The 19,071-nt window shown below is 42.5% G+C and overlaps 1 protein-coding gene across 1 annotated transcript in view; it reads right to left on the reverse strand.

Annotated features, from left to right (window-relative positions):
• Positions 1-19,071, reverse strand: part of ANOS1 (anosmin 1) — a 200,198-nt gene that overhangs the window by 155,803 nt on the left and 25,324 nt on the right. The window contains 1 exon segment of the mRNA XM_001925070.5: positions 6,371-6,418. Within this exon segment, the coding sequence (XP_001925105.3) occupies positions 6,371-6,418 (48 nt within the window).

Below are 19,071 nucleotides of genomic sequence, written 5' to 3' on the forward strand. Positions count from 1 at the left end.
ACTTTGAAGTTTATTGCAGATGGAAGTCTTTCACACCCGTAAAAATTGCAATGGAGAATCAGAAACACGCTGGATTATGAACATGTCACAAGCTGGATTTAAATCCAAATAGGAACCTATTCTTAATTATGGATGGTGCTATGAGCCTGGTGAAGTTTTCCAAGTTTATTACAGCACACGGGCTAGTTTCTAAGCTAAAAAAACCCCACTAGAATGTCCCAGATGCTGCAGGCTAATGATCAGCCCAAAGCACACTAATATGTTTGATAAAAGTTCCCAGCATGAGGGCATGAAATACTTACCATAAGAATGACAGCACGAGGGAAAGCCAGTCAGGGACACCAGTTCAGGCTGCCTTCAATGCTGGAGGCTGGTTAGAACCTTGAGCTCGCATTCCTGGAGGTTGTGACAGCAAATCTCTCACTGTTTCCATCATTAACTCATGGATCTCCCTGCAGGAGCTCTAGCAGGAACCAGCTAGACGCCTTCCCCCATCACCAAGGTCAACCTTGCCATTTAGGAAATGAAGTTTGGAAACAAGGTGCCTGTTTAGCTCCCCAGATTTAAGTTCTTCTTGTTTTTATCTGTTCTACATTCTCTCACTGTCCTTTTTTCTCCATGTCTGCCTTTACCTGTGAGATGCTGTCCACTTGAATGTTCCCCTAATAGCAACAATGGATGGAATACTTGGTAACAAAGTTACACATCAAGCCCTAACTCACCCTTGCTGATGATTTGCTTTTCAACTGCATGGAGACTGAGGAATCTAAGAGCATACATCTCCCCAGGAGAGACCTTATCTCTTGGTAAGCACAGAGACACACAGTCGTGGTTTGTGGGGGTACTTCAGATGATGCCACTTACGGGTATAGGATAGGCTGGAAAATGTGCATCTGACAACTTTTCTTCACCATGCTAGTACAAATATTGCACATGCAGATTGCTTTTTCAAGAGAACACCTGCCAAACTTTCACACACCTAACAATTCTTTCATATGCATTCCATACAAATTTTAATTCCGCCTCTATTAAATAAATAGAATCTCTCTCTTCTTTCCCAGATTATCACATCCCATTTACTTAGAAACATTGTCATGATCCTTACTTAAGGAAATAAGAAGTTGGTATCCAAAAAAAGGGAATTAATTATAACACATGAGAAGTTTTGTTTTGCTCTTCCAGTGGTACAAACCCACAACTCTTCTTGACAATCAGCAGCAGCAGCAGCTTTGCCTATGAAATAATCGGTAACTCCCCCAAGATATCAATATGTTGGACAAGAGATGCTTAACATACATCAACTTTCTCCTTGAGGTTGATTATACGAAGTCAGGGAAAAGTTGATTATACAAAGTCAGTATTACAGTAGGCTTTAATGTTTTAAAGTACACAAAGCATCTGAAATTTGGATCCTTTGTTTACTAGAATTGCAAAGAAATAAGGAACGTTCAACTGAGGTTCTTGGGTATCTGGATATTGCACATTTCCATGTGTGCCTGCGTTTTCATTTTCCTCTGAAGATACGTTTTCCTGGGGCTCTACGGATTTAGTCATTACCACATAAATCATGGAAAGCATCTAACACAAAACAAAAACCTTCAAAAGTCACATTCAGTTATGTTTCTGGGGGTTGACCTTTATCCAATAAATTTCACAGATGTCCAATGAAGCCATCCAGATGTTCCACCAAGCAAAACCAATCTTCCTCACCTGTAAGTCTGGCTCTGAATAAACCTGGAAAATGACTAAGCATTTGGAGTTACAGCCCCTGTAAGAACCGAACTCCCCACGGAGATCAAAGCAACATGCCACTGCGCTAAGATGGAGCCCTTAATTACTGCTTTTCAACACAAATCCACACAACCAAATGGGAAACAAAAGTCAAGTGAGTTCCAACACCCAAAAGAAGAGAGAATGAGCACACATGCGCCCCAGCACGGGTGGGTTTCACTAAAAGTACCACTCTTAGATGCAAGGTTCAGAAAGATAATGGAGCTTAAGGTTAAAGGGTACATGTTTTATAAAGGAAATGCATGACCCTCATGCTTACATAAAATGAACAAGTGTCAAAGATTTGATTTAACTCATGAAATACTGCGAGAACCAGTAATATGGTTCATTTGGTTCAAAGGAGAAACATGAGAAATGCAAATATAAATATATTTACACACAAAAAGGTAGGCTGGAATGGACTGAAAGAGATACAAAATGGTCTGTTCTTGGGGTAATTATCAGTTGCGTTCCACTGGACACAATCACTTCCATTTCCAAGGATAAAACTCATCGGTGTTATTATCAACGTTCTACCATTTACAGAGTCAGAAAACCGCTCAAAGGCAAGAACAATGTAGAAAACTCTGGAAGAAGGCAAGAGACAGGACATCCCGTTGTCCTTTCTGTTGCCCATTGTGATGTCATTCACGATTTTTACTGGCTCTAAAAATCACATTTTAATCTTGAGTTTTCAAAAATGTATGGTGATTTGACCTTTTCTTCGTATTGTCGGTTGACCTAGTTCACTCATTCATTCAGCAAATTCTCACCAGCTGACCAACGATTTTCCACACGTGATGGTAGCAACTGTTTGTTTTTTTCCTTTGAATCCATCTAGATGTGTCTTTATCTTGAGAGAAGAATGCAATTTTACTGTTTTATTTTCATTTGTTTTTGGCACATGCAAATGCAACGGCATATAGGAGAGACTGGCAAACCATAGCACATAGGCAAATACAGCCTGGGACTTACTTTTGTACAGTTAGCAAGCCAAGAGTTGTTCTTACATTTTTTTTTAATGGCTGGGGAAAACAATAAATTTTGGTGATGTGAAAATTATATGAAATTCAAATTTCAGGGTCCATACCTAAAGTTTTATTAGAACACAGCCACGTTCCTTTAGTTGTATATTATCTATCACTGATTCCATGCTACAACAGCCACGTGAGTAGTTGCCACAGAGATGTAATGGGCTCCAAAAATGAAAATATTTCCTATCGGGCCTTTCACAGACACTGTGTATGATGAGAATTAGAATTCCTAACACACAACGAGCCTCAGCAAAGGTGCTTGGCACACACCACATGCTCCGTAAACTATGTTTATTTTCCTTCACATAATAAAGTAAACCTGTGGAGAATAGGACCTGCTTTCAAATCTTTTGTATCCCATAAAGCGCAGGGACCAGGGTTTCTCGACCTCCCTTGGCACACTGTTGAACTTGGAGCCAAATCATTCTTCACTGTGAGGAAGTCCTGCATGTTGTCCTCTGTCAGCATTCCTGACCTCCACCCACCACATGCCAGGAGCTTCCCACCATCGGTGTAACAACCGAAAACGTCTCCTACCATTGCCAAACGTCCGCTTGGGAGCAAAGTCATTCCAGGTTGAGAACCGCTGGTCTCAAACTATGCTGGGCAGTAAGTCACTGCTCTATATTACCTGGAGTTGAATGATGCAAAGAACCCCTGACTTCATAATACCGATGTCATTACAGGAAAAAGGGAAAGATTTTCCTAATACGTAATCATGCTAAGTTAGGTGGATACGACATGGATTATACCTTTTTCCCGAAAGTAATACAGAAATGATGTCCTCTGGAGGAGGAAGAAAGTGTCATCTATGGAGGTCATTCATGGATTCATTCACAAATATTTGCTGAGCAACTATTCCGTGCCAAACACTACCCTCGTCTCTGAAGGTACCCCAATGAACAAAGAGAACACAGTCAGTGCCCCCTGGCATGTGCTTTCTAGTGACGGAGACAGATTCTCAGAGATGAAGGAATAACTACATAATATCCTGTGGGGGTAATACGGACAATGAAGTGTATAAATGGCTGGGCAGTGACCTGGGAAGGCAAGGCTGAGAAGTAGCATTTGTGCTGAGACGTGACTGGTGGGGTGGGGAGGGGGGGTGCTAAGGAAGGAGGGTTCTGGGTGGAAAGAAAAGCAAATTTGATGGAGCAAAGCTGGAGAGAGTTGGGGAGAGCACAGGCAGACGAGACAGCATTGATGCTTTAGAATGAGCAAGATGGAAAGATATTAAATAGTGTGAGGCAGACAGCAGTGTGATTCAGCTTGCGTGTTGAAAGGGTCTTTCCAGCATCCATGTGAGCAGCATAGAAGCTGAGAGACCCAAGAGGATGCTCCTGGAATGGTCCAGGCAAGAGATGCTGGAGGATGGGACAAGGAATGTTGTTCGATGGGAAGAAGAGATCTTATTCTGCAGGGATTCCAAAGGTGATGGGCTTTGAAGAAGCAACCAGAACTAATTAGAAAGTGAGTACTTTCCATAACATATTAGCAAAAATTATCTTTTAACATGTATTCAGAAAATTTTACCATCAGCACTACTTCTTGATTTGGTGTGTGCTTATTTGTTTTTTTAACTCTTCCCCAATGCACATTGGAAATAGGTTTTGGCAAGTTGTTGATCTCTATACAACACAGCATAGAGGGATGACATTCCAAACCTTAGCTCACCTCTACCAATTTGCTGAGTGATTCCAGGGCCATTAACAAGGACGTATGCCTGAATCCCCCCATCTGTAAAATGGAATTACCATCACTCACCATTCACCTCATCAACCTAAAGATCAAGAGGAAAAGCCTACACGGTCCCTCCTAAATCTCAAAAGAAATGCCAGCTCTAACTCCAAAGGAGATAAGCTCTGATCAACCTGTGAGATCCGTCCCCATGGATTCAGACTAAAGATGGTTCTTAAATTTACACTGTCTTTATAACAGATTCCAAAGTTTCTGGTGGAGTTAGCTGTCACTTATTGATTCCTTTTTGCATTCTGGCAAAAGGAATTGATCCTTGTGCAATTCCGACTCTCCTGTCAGCCTTGATCAGTCAATTACAAAATACGGTTCAACACTCTGTATTCCCTAGGGCCGCAATGTTCTCTAATTAGGATATTTTTAAAGCAGTTCAAATGAACCTCTTCCATTTGGATTTCAAGCGTGTAAAAATGAATTAATTGCTTGATATGATAAGGAGAAAGGGGGGCAATGTAAAAGAATACTGATATAGTAAGTTATCATTCATGTACAACCCAACTAACAAAACTGGGCAAAACATTACTGATGAAATTCAGTTTGTCTCATAGCCATACATATGCCACCCCCACATACACACATCCTTTCCTGCAAGGATGACATAAACAAATTACACATACACACACACACACCAAAAAAAAAAAAAAAACAGCTGAAGAACAACTAATATAATAGATACCAGAAAAGGTCTTACCAGAGCAAATGCTTATGATACCATATAAAAAGACTAAAAGGATCATAAACCAGACATCTCATTTCTCTCCAGGATCTAGAGAGTCAGAGCTAAGCAAAGCTGACATTTACCAAATGTTTTCGCAGTCACATAATTCTGTTCTGTTTTTCATAGCATTCATGTGGATTAAATGATACAACGCACACGAGGGTCAGAATGTAGCATTAGAATAAAGTTTTAGGTTTAGAAACATTATTCTCCCATCATTTACTTTGAGATGATATGTTTCAAAGACCTTTCAAAATAATACTGTTCTTCATAAATACGCTATTTCATATGATTGAGTATTGCTCAGATGAAATTTTGGCTGTCAAAGAAAGGAAGGCTTTACTGTTTAGTCTAATAGTAGGATCCATGAAAGAAATCTCATCAAACACTCTTACAATCCCAAAGTGCTCCAGTATTTAAAGCAAGCTCAAACTTTATTCACTTATATAATCTGAATGTAAAAGCTACTTTCAGACTGGAACTAAATCATCTATTACATTTTTTTAAGATTATGATGTTTTGGGACTGAAGCAAGAAATTTATGCTTTGAAACATATGAATGAGTATAATGACAACTTTAGAGCATGTGTGTGCAACAAAAAATACTCAAAAATGGAAGAGACTGCTTAAAGAATCAAATTAATTAACCAGCAACTCCTACACACAAACAAAATAAACACACACAAAATAACTTAGGACAAAATAGAATGCATTAAATCTTCTGGTCTAACCCGAAGATGTGTCCCCTTAAAAAATGTTTTGATCAAAGAGATGACAGAATAAATACACAAATAAGGTAGTATATAGAAATATTGCTACATGCATCACAATCGCAATAGTGGCTACACTAACTAAATCTATGCAAGTGATAAAACCTCATAGAACTATATGGACACATTGTATCAATGTCAATTTTCTGCCTGTAATATTGTTCTACAAATACATGAAGTGCGATTATTGGTATAAACCAGGTAAAAAGTACATGCGATTTCTCTGTACTAGCTTTGCAACTTCCTGTGACTCCACAGTTGCTCCAAAATTTAAAGTTGTTTTTTTTTTTTTTTTAATATTGATAAAGTTGTAGGCAACATACCTTAGAACACTGCTTGTGATTCTGGCACCAGACCAGGGAACCATTGTTCTGCAAAAAAGAAAAAGATATATTGACTCATTAGACAATTTTCTATTTGAAAACGAAATACACCTGTCTGTGTATGATTATAATTTGAAAATATTTGCATTGCAGTTCCGTGGCCACCTAGCAGTTAAGGATCCTGTGTTGTCACTGCTGTGGCTTGGGTCACTGCTGTAGCTTGGGTTCTATTCCTGGCCTGGGACTTCTGCACACCATGCGACGCAGCCAAAAATTAATTAATTAAAAGAGTTGCATTAACAAAAGACAAATCTTGCCATTGTGATTAATGTCTGTCCTATGAAAGAGAAAATGAGTTTCTAATGGAAATCCTGTTTTGTTCCTGACTTCATGATATATATATATATATATATATATATATATATATAATGAAGATTTCATGTTGTTTCAAAAGGAAAACTGAGTCATCTCTTGGGGTGTGCTGAGCAATAGAACACATACCGGCAGGAACATGACTCCTAGACATTTCTTCCGTAGTAAGCAGTTTGAGTAAATTTACCAGCTGGCATCCTGGAGGCTTTCTATTCCAACCAATTCAGTGATAAGACTTTGAGCCTGACAGTCAGATCCCACGGGAAAAATCTTCTGTCTCCTTTTCAGCTGGCTGTAACTGACAAGGGACTTCCTATGTCTGCCCCTCAGTTTATCCATCTGTAAAGCCTAAGGACAGTATCTCCTCTGTGAAGTCAGTGGGAGAACCAAGGGAGGGAATCTGTGCAAACCACTCAGCATGGTCTGACAGTCAGTCACTCAGTATATACCAAACACCAGGACGATAATCTTCTATCCCTAGTATGTGAACTTCTGCTTGAAACTTGTTATTCCACCTGACTACATTGTTGGTGATACTTGGGTTGTGTTATATGACATCACACTGTGCTAGGCTAGGGTGGTAGGAAGCAATAATAGAAGCCGATAATGAAGATGTTGTGTCCTCCAGTTCTTTGAAGTTTGGGCATGAGATGAAGTAGTCCATTTCTTATGTTTGAACACCTGAACTGTTAATTTTAAGAACAGCAGGATAAACAGAATGGTATTACCTTTCTTTGCAGCTAAGAGCAATGAACATGGAGCCAATGAGACGTCTTTTAGAAAATATTCTTGTAATAAGTTTATTGATATAGAATTCACATTTACAGAAGTCACTCATTTCACGTGTACAGCTCAGTGGGTTTTAGTGTAAAGGCTATGCAACCATGAAGGTTCATGATGTGTGGGCCTTTCCATCACACCACACAGAAACCCGTACCTCTTACCAATCCCTCCCCCTCCCCGGGCCTGATGACCATTAATCTCCTTTCCTTCTGATAGATTTACCCAGTCTGGACATTTCACATAAGCAAAATCACACGATCCGTGGGCTTCTGTGTGTGGCTGCTTTTATAAAGTTGTACGTTACATCAAATGCCACAGTCTTGTTGCTTCATCCATACTGTCATCTATGTCAACCCTTTGACCTTTCTCATTGTCAAATTCCCTTGTGTGGATATTAGCTCATCCACTCCCAATAAGACATCTTGACATATCCCATCCGCAATAATATATCCTAATAATATTCGATTCCCCGAACCACTGGGTAGATGTCAACAGTATAGGGTTAGAAATTTTCCTCTTTTCTGTGAAGATCATGAGGCCAAAAGGTCTCCGTCCCACAGGAAAGCTCTAGCTCTTCAATCTCTCCATCACACCGCCCTAACGCTCTGCTCTACAGGCTTAACTCCCCCAAAGGCTGCATATTCCTATGATTTTAGATAAGTCTGGGATCTGCTGCTCATCCCTTTACCAAGCCCTCCTCATCCACAGCTCTCATCTCTCTCACCAACGTTCATCAGGCTCATAAGCAGGGGCTGAAGCTGGAGCTGAATACAAACTTGGGTGAGGTTAAGTCTGATCCTGGGAGGGTTTATACCAGCGACATCATTAGGTTGGGCAGAGGCCAAAGCTGGACAAATAGAGCATGTGGTTTAATTTGTGGAAATGACATGCTTGCAGAAAGAGTGCATGAAAGAAGACATTATGGGCAAACTGGTGTATCATAAAAGGAGCCGTTGGCCTGGTGACACACTCAAAGTTCACAGGGGGGTTAGGTGGACTGCGATGTCATAAACAGGGTGACAACTGCACAAACAGCAGGGGACAAATGTTGAGAAGTATATTATTATGGGAAAGCTGAGAGGAGGGTCCAGGGTAGCATTGGAGAACTTCTATCCTCATCAAATTTTCTAGGAAGGGTCCTTCCTCCTTGTCCCATGCAGGGGTGCATCCTGCTGGGACCTCCAAGGGCCACATCTGTCAGAGCACATCCTGGTCCCATGGCAAGTGCTTTGTGCTCCTGGCTCAGAGATGGAAACCAGGGAAGTCCCTTCTAAAGAGACTCAAGGCTAAAGTGAATGGACTCCAGTTTGGATACAAGGTCAAGGCCAGATCTTTACTCACCAGGATCATGTTTCTGAGGACCTTCTGCCTCTCTGAGTCAAGTCAGAGGGTCTGCTCCTTGCTCTGAGAACTTTGACCTGGGACCAGCTTCCACCTCCTTCCCATCCAGGTCTTTCTTTGCCTGGAGAGCTAGGAAGGACCTCTGCAGCCCTGCCTCTGCTGCATTTGCAGGATCACTCTTGAGAGATGAATCTTACTCTCTTCTGCTGGGATCTATTTTCTCTGATCTAAGTCTTAGCTCCTCAACCAGTGTGTGGTCCAAGAGACTGGCCTTCCTGCTTCCTCTTTGCTTGAAAGTTTCCCTGGTTCTCAGAGATGGCATCCATCCAAGGCCAGGCGAGGGTAACAGAGTGAAAAAGTAGGCTTGACAACAGCCGCTTGTCCCAAAAGAGCAGTTGACAAGAATACTATTAATGGGATATGATGCCCCTGACATGGTCATTATCAAATAAATGATGTTATGAGGACACAACTGGCCACTTCTACATGGCAGGCACTTGCTCTGTGTTTGACATACTCCCGCCACATAATCATCCCATGTGTGGCACAAGCTTCATTTATCTGTTTTACGCTAAAGAAAGCAAGAGTCACAGAGGGCCACTGAAATAGGCACATCCTGAAGCCAGTGGTTAGACTCAACAGTGACTGCCACACTGACGAAAGCTGAGTGAGACAAAGGGTGACGTTTCGCAGTGGGCTGTGAAGGAAGCTCCAGATTTACAAGCCTGGAAGGAGGTATGGGTCCAGCTGGTCCTGACCGTCATAAGGACATCAAGTCGATGGGCTGGAGCAGAGACAAGGAGAGGAGACCGGTGCACAGGTAGGAAGCAGATCACAATGGAGTTTGGCTTATCAACGGAAATACTTTTTTTTTTAATTTAGTAACTGTCACAGCGTTAAAAAAAATTAAGGATGAGAGCTGTGAGGAGCTCTGGATATGGCATACCTTGGTCAGAAACCTTTTTGTTCCCTTTGTAGGTAAAATGGCCAAAACCTTAACAGCAAAACCACAAAGAACCTGTCAAAGATTGCCTTAAGTAGCCCAGCAAATGCAACCTCTGTCTACTGCCAGGCCTACCCAGAGACACAGTGCCCCCATCCTATTGGCTCCAACACCCCAAGAGCCACAAAGCCCATCTGGTATTTACACCTTATTGGGAATTAACATCAGTGCACTCCCTCAACCAAAGCATTTTCATTCGAAGCAAAATTTCTCATTAATCATAAAATGAAAAGCTGTCATTAGAAAGAAATATTTGGGGCAAGAGCAAGCAGCCAAGAATGATTATTACGATTATAATCATTTTTTTTTATTACTGAAGATAGTATGTCATGGCTTGCTTGGGAAGATTAAAAAGATAATCCATGTATGTCGCAAAATGTTTGGCACAAGGTAGATGTACCAAAAAGGGAAAAAAAAGCCATTGTGATTAGTGATGTGCTTGTTTGCCATTGTTATTGTCTTGAGGAGTGGGGGAGTGACCTTGGACTTTAAGATCTGCCAGCTCCTGAGTGCAACAGGCATTCTATGCTAACCCCTTCCAGCTCACTAGTGAGGCTCAAAGGCAGGGAGGGTCTTTTCCCCGAGTGCTGGCAATCTTCCAATGGTTGCTAATGTGATGAGGGGGCAACGGTAATATTTTTGCTTTCACTGCCTTTGATTGGCTGTTTGTATAGCCTTGAGGGTGAATGGTCTATGCATTTTTACCATTTCTGTTTTGGAGAGTTTACCCCTTTCTGAGCAACGGCAGCAGCTATTAGAACCAATTAGATTGAATAATCATTTGTCTGTAATAGACACTGTAAAATTTCTTCCAGGACATCACTTGTCTTTTTGAATTTATTCATGGGGTTTCTTTCAAGCAAAAATGTTCCCCCCACACACATACACATTTCCTCCCCAAATGTATCTCTATTTCCTTTTTGGTTTTGGGCTTTCCTTTTTTTTTCTTAAAATAATCCCCCCACCCCTAGTCAAAGTTTTGCAGCTGTTCTATGCTTTTGCCTTTATTAACCAGCATCTGCCATATGATTTAATTCATCTCTACATAGAACTTCTAAGACCCCTGCCTGATGGCATCAAGGATGTCTGTAAATCCCCGAGTAACTCCAGCCACTGTGTTTTGGCCAGGTGTGCACCTACATCGCACCATCCACCTGCTTACCTGGAAGCTTTCTGAGCAGCACAGCAATGGAAAAATACAAGAATCCAGTACATTTCGACATCCCGCCTGGGGGGAAGTTTTTAGCCAGATTACGATAGGCTTCACCAGTTAAGCCGCTTGACAACACAAAATAAAATACAGTATGGGCAATAAAGTCTCATTCTGGCTTAGAGCCAGCAAAATAAAGAGACAAAGTACATGAGGCATGAAAGGCGTTTGCCTCTAGAATCATCACTGTAACCTCCAGGTAGGATCAGACAGCGGGACTTTGTAATTATACAAAGATTACATCCTGTATTTTATTGGTTTAACTAGATCAAACATGAATGCCAGTCAATCCAACTTTCAAAGAGTTTATATAAGTTCAATCAGCTGCACCCAGACACTATCTCAATGACATTTTCAAAGTCTCTCCAGTCCTAGCCTTTTGATTTTTTTCCTTAAAGAAAAATAATTCTTCAAAAGCTTCAAGTAAAGAAAACACTTCACTCAAAGACACCCCACAAGGGAAGGATAAATGGAGATGAAAACTAGTTATCTATATACAACCACGTGAAAAGAAAAAAGAGAATTAGAAGAGATCCCACGTTTTTTAGCATAAGCAGGTGTTGGAGTGGCAGGGCAACAAGGACTGGCGAGTGTGCCATTTTGAAAAAGGAACACTGAATGACTGTCCAAGAGCAGGACAGAACATCTGACCTGAAACTGTTCCAGAAAACCCATGAGACCTAAACTTTACCACTCCACCCTATGAAACTACAAATAATTTGCTGTGACTCTCAATGATTTTGTTTTCCTGTTCAGTGTAAAGTGTTTACTTTTAATTTTTTCAAATTGTTATTTCCCCAATACAATTTTTTTCCTACTGTAGAGCATAGAGCATGGTGCCTCAGTTACACATACAAGTATACATTCTTTTCTCCCCCATTAGCATGCTCCATCATAAGTGACTAGACATAGTTCTCAGTGCTACACAGCAGGATCTCATTGTTAACCCATTCCAAAAGCAATAGTCTGCATCCATTAACCCCAAGCTCCCAATCCATCCTCCCCCTCCCTCTAGGCAACCACAAGTCTATTCTCCAAGTCCATGAGTTTTTTTTCTGTGGGAAGGTTCATTTGTGCCGTATATTAGATTCCAGAAGTAAGTGATATCATACGGTATTTGTCTTTCACTGACTTACTTCACTCAATATGAGAGTCGCTAGTTCCATCCATGTTGCTGCAAATGGCATTCTTTTGTCCTTTTTGATGGCTGAGTAGTATTCCATTGTGTATATATACCACATCTTCCCAATCCAATCATCTGTCAATGGACATTTGGTTTGTTTCTATGTCTTGGCTATCGTGAATAGTGCTGCAATGAACGTGCAGGTGCATGTGTCTTTTTTAAGGAAAGTTTTGTCTGGACATATGCCCAAGAGTGGGATTGCTAGGTCATATGGTAGTTCTATGTATAGTTTTCTAAGGTACCTCCATACTGTTCTCTACAGTGGTTATACGAGCTTACATTCCCACCAATAGTGCAGGAGTGTTCCCTTTTCTCCACAGCCCCTCCAGCATTTGTTATTTGTGGACTTATTAATGACATTCTGGCTGGTGTGAGGTAGCATCTCATAGTAGTCTTGATTTACATTTCTCTAATAATCAGGGATATTGGGCATTTTTTCATGTGCTTGTTGACCATCTGTATATCTTCCTTGGAGACATATCTATTCAGGTCATTTGCCCATTTTTCCATTGGGTTGTTGGTTTTTTTGCTGTTGAGTTGTATGAGTTGTTTGTATATTTTAAAGATTAAGCCCTTGTCAGTTGCATCATTTGAAACCATTTTCTCCCATTCTGTAGGTTTGTCTTTTGTTTATGTGTAAAAACAAAAGACCCACAATTGCCAAAGCAATTCTGAGGAACAAAAACCAAGCAGGAGGCATAACTCTCCCAGACTTCAGGCACTATTACAAAGCCACAGCCATCAAGATACTGTGATCCTGGTACCAAAACAGACATACAGACCAATAGAACAGAACAGAGAACCCAGAAATAAACCCTGACACCTATGGTCAATTAATCTTTGACAAAGGAGGCAAGAACATGAAATGGGAAAAACGTAAAGCTTTTAAAAATGAAGGCATGTTTTAAAATTTAGGAATTCGTTTTAATCCAGAACATTTTCCTATTATTTTGGAATTATGGAATAAAAGAGTTGATTTCATTTACTATGCTGAGGATATTCCCTTCCATTGCCAATACGCTCCCAAGTGTCTCATGTTTTCAACAGCATCTAAAAGAGGACTTCAGGAGACCTGAACTGAGACTAAGCATTTCCACGGCTCGAAAGATTTTTTTAAAAGTGAATCTTTGTCGCTGATCATCACAACTATGTATTCATTGAAAATATTCCTCAGGAAGCTTACGTGCATATTACTAAGTGAGAGAAGCCCATCTGAAAAGGCTACTTATTGCATGATTCCTACTCTTAGACATTCTAGAAAAGGCAAAACTCTGGCAACCATAAAAGGATCAGTGGTTGCCAAGGGTTGAGGAGGGTGGGGCATGAACAGGCAGAGCCGAGAGGGTTTCAGGGCAGTGAAACTACTGTGTATGATACTGTAGCGGTGAATGCATGCCCTTATACCTTTGTCTAAACCCAGAGAATGTTCAAGAGTGAAGCCGGGTGTAAACTATAGACTTGGGGTGATGATGACATGTCAGTGAAAGTTTATCGGTGAAGCAAATGTACTACTAGGGAGGGATGTTGATGACAGGAGAGCCTATGCCTATGTGGGGGCAGAGGATATATGGAAACTCTTTGTATTTTCTGCTCAGATTTGCTGTGCACCTGAAACAGCTCTAAAACCCAAAGTCTACTTAAAAAGAAAAAAGAAGCTATGTGTTTATAGCTGCTGTTTATAAATAAGATTTCTTTCAAATGTATAGATCATCCTAAGTAAATACACAGGCTTGTCATTAACCAGTGCACCTAAAAATATTTCTCTCTGGATTCTACAAATCCCTCACAATGAGTTGCATTCTATGGGGAAATACTATTTGATCACACACAGACACCTCTGCAGACGCCCAGCCTTCCCTGCTGGCCCCCTGCCACCGGAATGCGTGCCCTGGCCATAGTCTCTGCTTCTCTGCTTTACCCCTGGCAGCTTGCCTGGGAATGAGAACCTTTGTAAGTGCTGTCCTCCCACCCAGACCTTGTCTCTCCCCAAGTCAACTTCCATACATCCTTCAGGTTACTGCAAATGCCACTTCTTCCAGGAAGCCTCTCCAGACTCCCTCTCCCTGATGGCAACAGCTCCCCTGTTGCACGTGCTCTCGTGGCCCCCAGCACGTCTCTTCTAAAGCACTCCATCATGGTTGGCAAGTCGAAATGTATGTGTATTTCTTTTTCTTAATGATCACCGCCCCCACCTCCACTGTCACCTATGACCTCCTTGAAGACAGCGTCTGTCTAGATCTCCCCCTCATCGTTGGTGCCCTCATAATCTTCACGGATATTGATTGAATCAATACATGAATGGAATACGGAGTCACACACATGGATTGAAATGTTCACCATGAGGCCACTAGGAACTGAAAAGAATGCCAAACACATTTTTCATCTTTGCTGGGTAGAGCTTTTAGGAAACAGCATCATTATTTTGCTTCCTATAGAGTAAAGGCCCAAGATATTTGGCGTGAGTGTATGAAAAACAGAGCAAACAAGTATATTCAGAATCGGGTACCAATTATTTAAGAAATAATCATGTGAATGATCTTTTTACAGATGTACCTAAAATCATCTAAAGTAAATTTATAGCATGGCAAGTGTCAGGCTATGCCATACGGGGAAACATTAAGTTTTATGAGTACTTTACTATGAGTTTTCAGAAGACCTATGTGCACAGATTCTATCTGTGGGAGAGGACAAGATGAGAAGGCGCTTTTTTCCACTTCCTGTCCCTGAGAGAATGATAGGGCCCAGCACGGAATGTGAGATAACTGGCTTCTCTTACCCATCTTCCAGCAACAGCCTTACAACTTTAATCTCCCCCAAGAGGCTGCATTGTCTCATTCATTCTTGCCACAGCTACGATTCTGGATATACACTCCCTCAATATAAATTCTATTCTCAAATATTGCCATATTTGGTAAGAGAAGTTATATCTTCAGGAGAAAATTCTGATAAACTGTGCACCCTCCAGAAAATCACACAAAGCCCTGGAAGATTTCAAGACGGAATCAATGACACATGCTGATAAATCCAACCTTAGGTAGCTGTAGAGAGAGAGAGCATGAAATGCAATCCCTAAAATTTAGTAAAAGACTCGTATTACAAAGAAAGGGACACATGAGCAATAGAGGACCCCCACGGGTGAAACAACTACAGCCTTGTTCCTGGGGAACCTAAAACACAAAGAAATATCTGTATGCATTTTCTTCTTCTCCCCTCTCCTCCTGCACAGCAGGGATAAGAAAAAAGTTTGATGAACGCAGACCTGAAGGCAGGCGTGCTCAAACATCACTCTCAAGTGTTTACTTCGCTTGTACATTGTGTGGATGCTCCCAATTCCAGGAACCTCTCACCAATCGCCACGCCTGCCCGTCTAGAGAGTAAACAAACACGCAGGCAATGAAGTACCCAGGTGGGCAGGGCTCGGGTATGGGGTTCTTGGGGTAGGTATGGCTACCGCAAAGTGCTAGAAGGGTTCTTTCCAGGGTGGGTGATGTTGGTTGGCCATAACTGCTTCTGTTTCCAGCCCTGACTTCTGAAGTGTCCCTGACTTTCCTTTTAAGGATTGATGGGTGTCTGGGTGATAGTGGGAAAGACAAGACTAGGAAGAGAAGGGAGGAGCTATAGGGGAGGCCAGCATGCTCAGACATCAGTGGAAAGAATAGAGAAGACAGAAAGGGGCCCCAAGCTCTGGGGTAAGTGGCCTCCTAGGTCCCTGGGCATAAACATGAGACGTTAACTGCCCTTTAATATGAAAGCACATTTTTCTTTTGTCATCAAGAGGTGAAGGTGAACCTGCACTGTTTAAGATTACAGCCCAGCCACACAAGAGCCATTGGCGGGAGAACTGCCACCAGCCGCCAGTGTCCCTCAGCTGTCCCTGTGCTGGGTGTCTGAATGCGGAGGTGGCACTTTCCTGATTCTAGGATGCTACACGTAGTTCTATAGCTTCGGTTCAGTCTCCACGGTAACAAGGACTGTCTCACCTTGGACGTGGGGTCCCCACAAACATCCCAGCAGTCCACAGTAGTTAGAGACGAGGCACAGAAAGTCTGGTGGGAAAGAGGAGGTGCTAAGTTCTTGAAACAGGATTCGTGACGAGGATCCACTCGTCTGGACCTAGAACATACCCTTTCAACACCCTTAGGCACGCTGCTGAGATATCACACCCCATGGGGACACACCACCCAGACTGGAGACTTCAGATGGTTTCTGAAGTCGGGGTGCCTCTTATCACAACTGTGATGAACGTACCAAAGTCACTGGGGGCCAGGTGGCAGTCATGACATGGAGGTCAACCTTTCACACGTGTCAACATGTGGTCCCGGCTGTGCACACTATCGCTATTTCAACTGAGTTGTGTACCTTGTTGGTTCTACACGTGATGGGTATAAGTACCATTAAAAGGTGATTCCTGCTGTGGCTCAGTGGGTTAAGAACCCAACTAGAATACATGAAGATGCAGATTTGATCCCTGGCCTCCCTCAGTGGGTTAAGGATCCAGCATTGCCACGAGCTGTAGCATAGAGTACAGATGGGGCTCAGATCCCATATAGCTGTGGCTGTGGTGTAGGGCAGGAGCTGCAGGTCTGATTCAGCCCCTAACCTGGGAACTTCCATATGCTGAGGGTGCAGCCCTAAAAAGACAAACAAACAAACAAACAAGCTAAAAGATGATTAAAGTAATTACACTAAAATTTGTCATGGAAAGGAAAAATTATTCTGTTCTCAGAAATGCAAAGAATAAAGAGGTGTAGTAAATATTCATTGTGGAAATTATTCATGGAACTTTCATATTTTCAAATGTTCTTGCTACCAATAACTACTACGTCATAGGATTTAAGAAGGAATGTGTCATATGTGGATGAATCTGTGCTCCACATTCTTATTAATTAATGTCTGCAGAAAAGGATTCACCATCTCATGCACAACTGCAAAGGAAGGCAGAAGAAATTACCACAGCTCTTGAACCAGATGAAAGGTGTTACAAGAGATGAGTGAGGCCAAATGGTGCTTTGTGAAAGATGATCGCTAAACCATGTGTCATTATTTACTATCATTTTAAAAAAAATCTTAGGGTTACATAGAAATGGATGTCCCGTCCACAGCTTCTTAGATCCAGTGAAATCTTGTACCTCGATATATGCACGCTGGCTCTCCACGAAGCCCGTCCTTCTCAAGCCCCTCCTTCTCTGGATGACACATCTCTTTCTTTCTTTCTCTCTCTCTCTCTCTCTCTCTCTCTCTCTTTCTTTCTCCTAGGGCTGCAGGTGCAGCCTATGGAAGTTCCCAGGGGTCAAATCAGAACCAGAGCTGGCCCGCCCTACACCACTGCCATACCAATGCAGGATCCGTGACCCACTGAGCGAGGCCAGGGATCAATCCTGCATCCTCATGGATACTGGTCAGATTTGTTTCCACTGAGCCATGACTCCCCTGTGACACATCTTGACAGTCCCTCTTTTGGGGGCCGACCCGCTTTCCCCAATCAGCATCCAGGAATGATCAGTGAGGGATTTGTTGAGCAGATCACTCTTTTCTAGAAAGTGGTCTGGGAGGATAAGGTGCAGGGCGTGGCCAGGGGACGTAGGAAGGCCTGTCCACACCACAGGCCCTGCACCAAGGTAAACCAGGATTGTTTCTGAGCATCTCCCCAGGGCCGTGCATGGACAATCCCCACAGCAGGAAGCTGGGAGGAAGGAGCTTCCTGTGCAGCGTGCTTTTCCCTAGGTCCCCAGAACTGAGATGAGTTTCCATAAAAAGTGCATGTAACGGGGGGAGTTTTAAGGAGCGAAGTGAAAGGTGGCCCAGAGCAGAAGCAAAGTGAGAGGTGGAGTTGACCATAAGTGCAGTGGGGGACTAACGGTTCAGACCTTTACCTGGAGCTCACAACTGTGGATTCCTGGTACCACCGCCACACAGGGGCGTGTGGTTTTCTCTGGCAGCACCCAGCACCCAACTGACATCCAAGTAGCAGTTTTAGAGCTTGACAGATTTAGAGTTAGAATTGTAGAGCTAGAGAGTCACCAGAGCACGAGAAAAATCAAACTACTGAAAAAAAGAAAAAAGAATAAAATGAGGCATTGCAACCTCTAGCTAGGACTCCTCAGGAAATTAAGAGAAGGGCGAATGTAACAGCACTTTCAAAGGTCCTGCTTCAAGAATCACGCAGGAAATCTGGTAGACACGGAGCTTCTCAGGGCCTGACTCAGCAGATCTAGACTGGACCCTGGACTCTGTACATTCACAGATGCCCGGATAGTTCTTACCATGTGGCACACATGTAAACTCTAGGCCAACGGACTGTCTGCGGTCATGGAAAGTGGGTCTTGTGGCCAAGGGTACAGAGCAGGTGTGGAAAGTAAAGCACTAGAATGGTATGTGTGTGCTCAGCATGGAAAAGCAGAATTGAAGAGGATAAGACAGAAGAGGTCCATGGGTGAGAGAAGCAGGTAATGCCAAAGACTGGAACTGTGTTATTCCAGAAGAGAATTCTGTTGTGCAGAGGAAGAGTCCATAGGTAATACTGCCATGGACCATCCAGACCACCACCCCGCCCCCTGCAACATCCTGCACTGAAATGAACCTTCTCTTGGCTACTGAGAGTGTTCAGAGCTGACTGCTCACAGCTGAACTCCCTCCTTCCCCACCAGGAAGTTGTACTTGGCTGAAGACAACGAGCCCAAGGCCATGCTCCTAGGAAGAAGCCCATATCCAACAACTGCTGGCTGCTGGTTTGCAAAGGATCAGCCTCCCTGTCCCATTCAGGGTAACTTTCAAAGCAGCCAAAGCTCCAGAGTGTGTCCTGGGATCCA

Source organism: Sus scrofa, chromosome X (assembly GCF_000003025.6).
Source record: "Sus scrofa isolate TJ Tabasco breed Duroc chromosome X, Sscrofa11.1, whole genome shotgun sequence".
NCBI classification, from domain to species: domain Eukaryota; kingdom Metazoa; phylum Chordata; class Mammalia; order Artiodactyla; family Suidae; genus Sus; species Sus scrofa.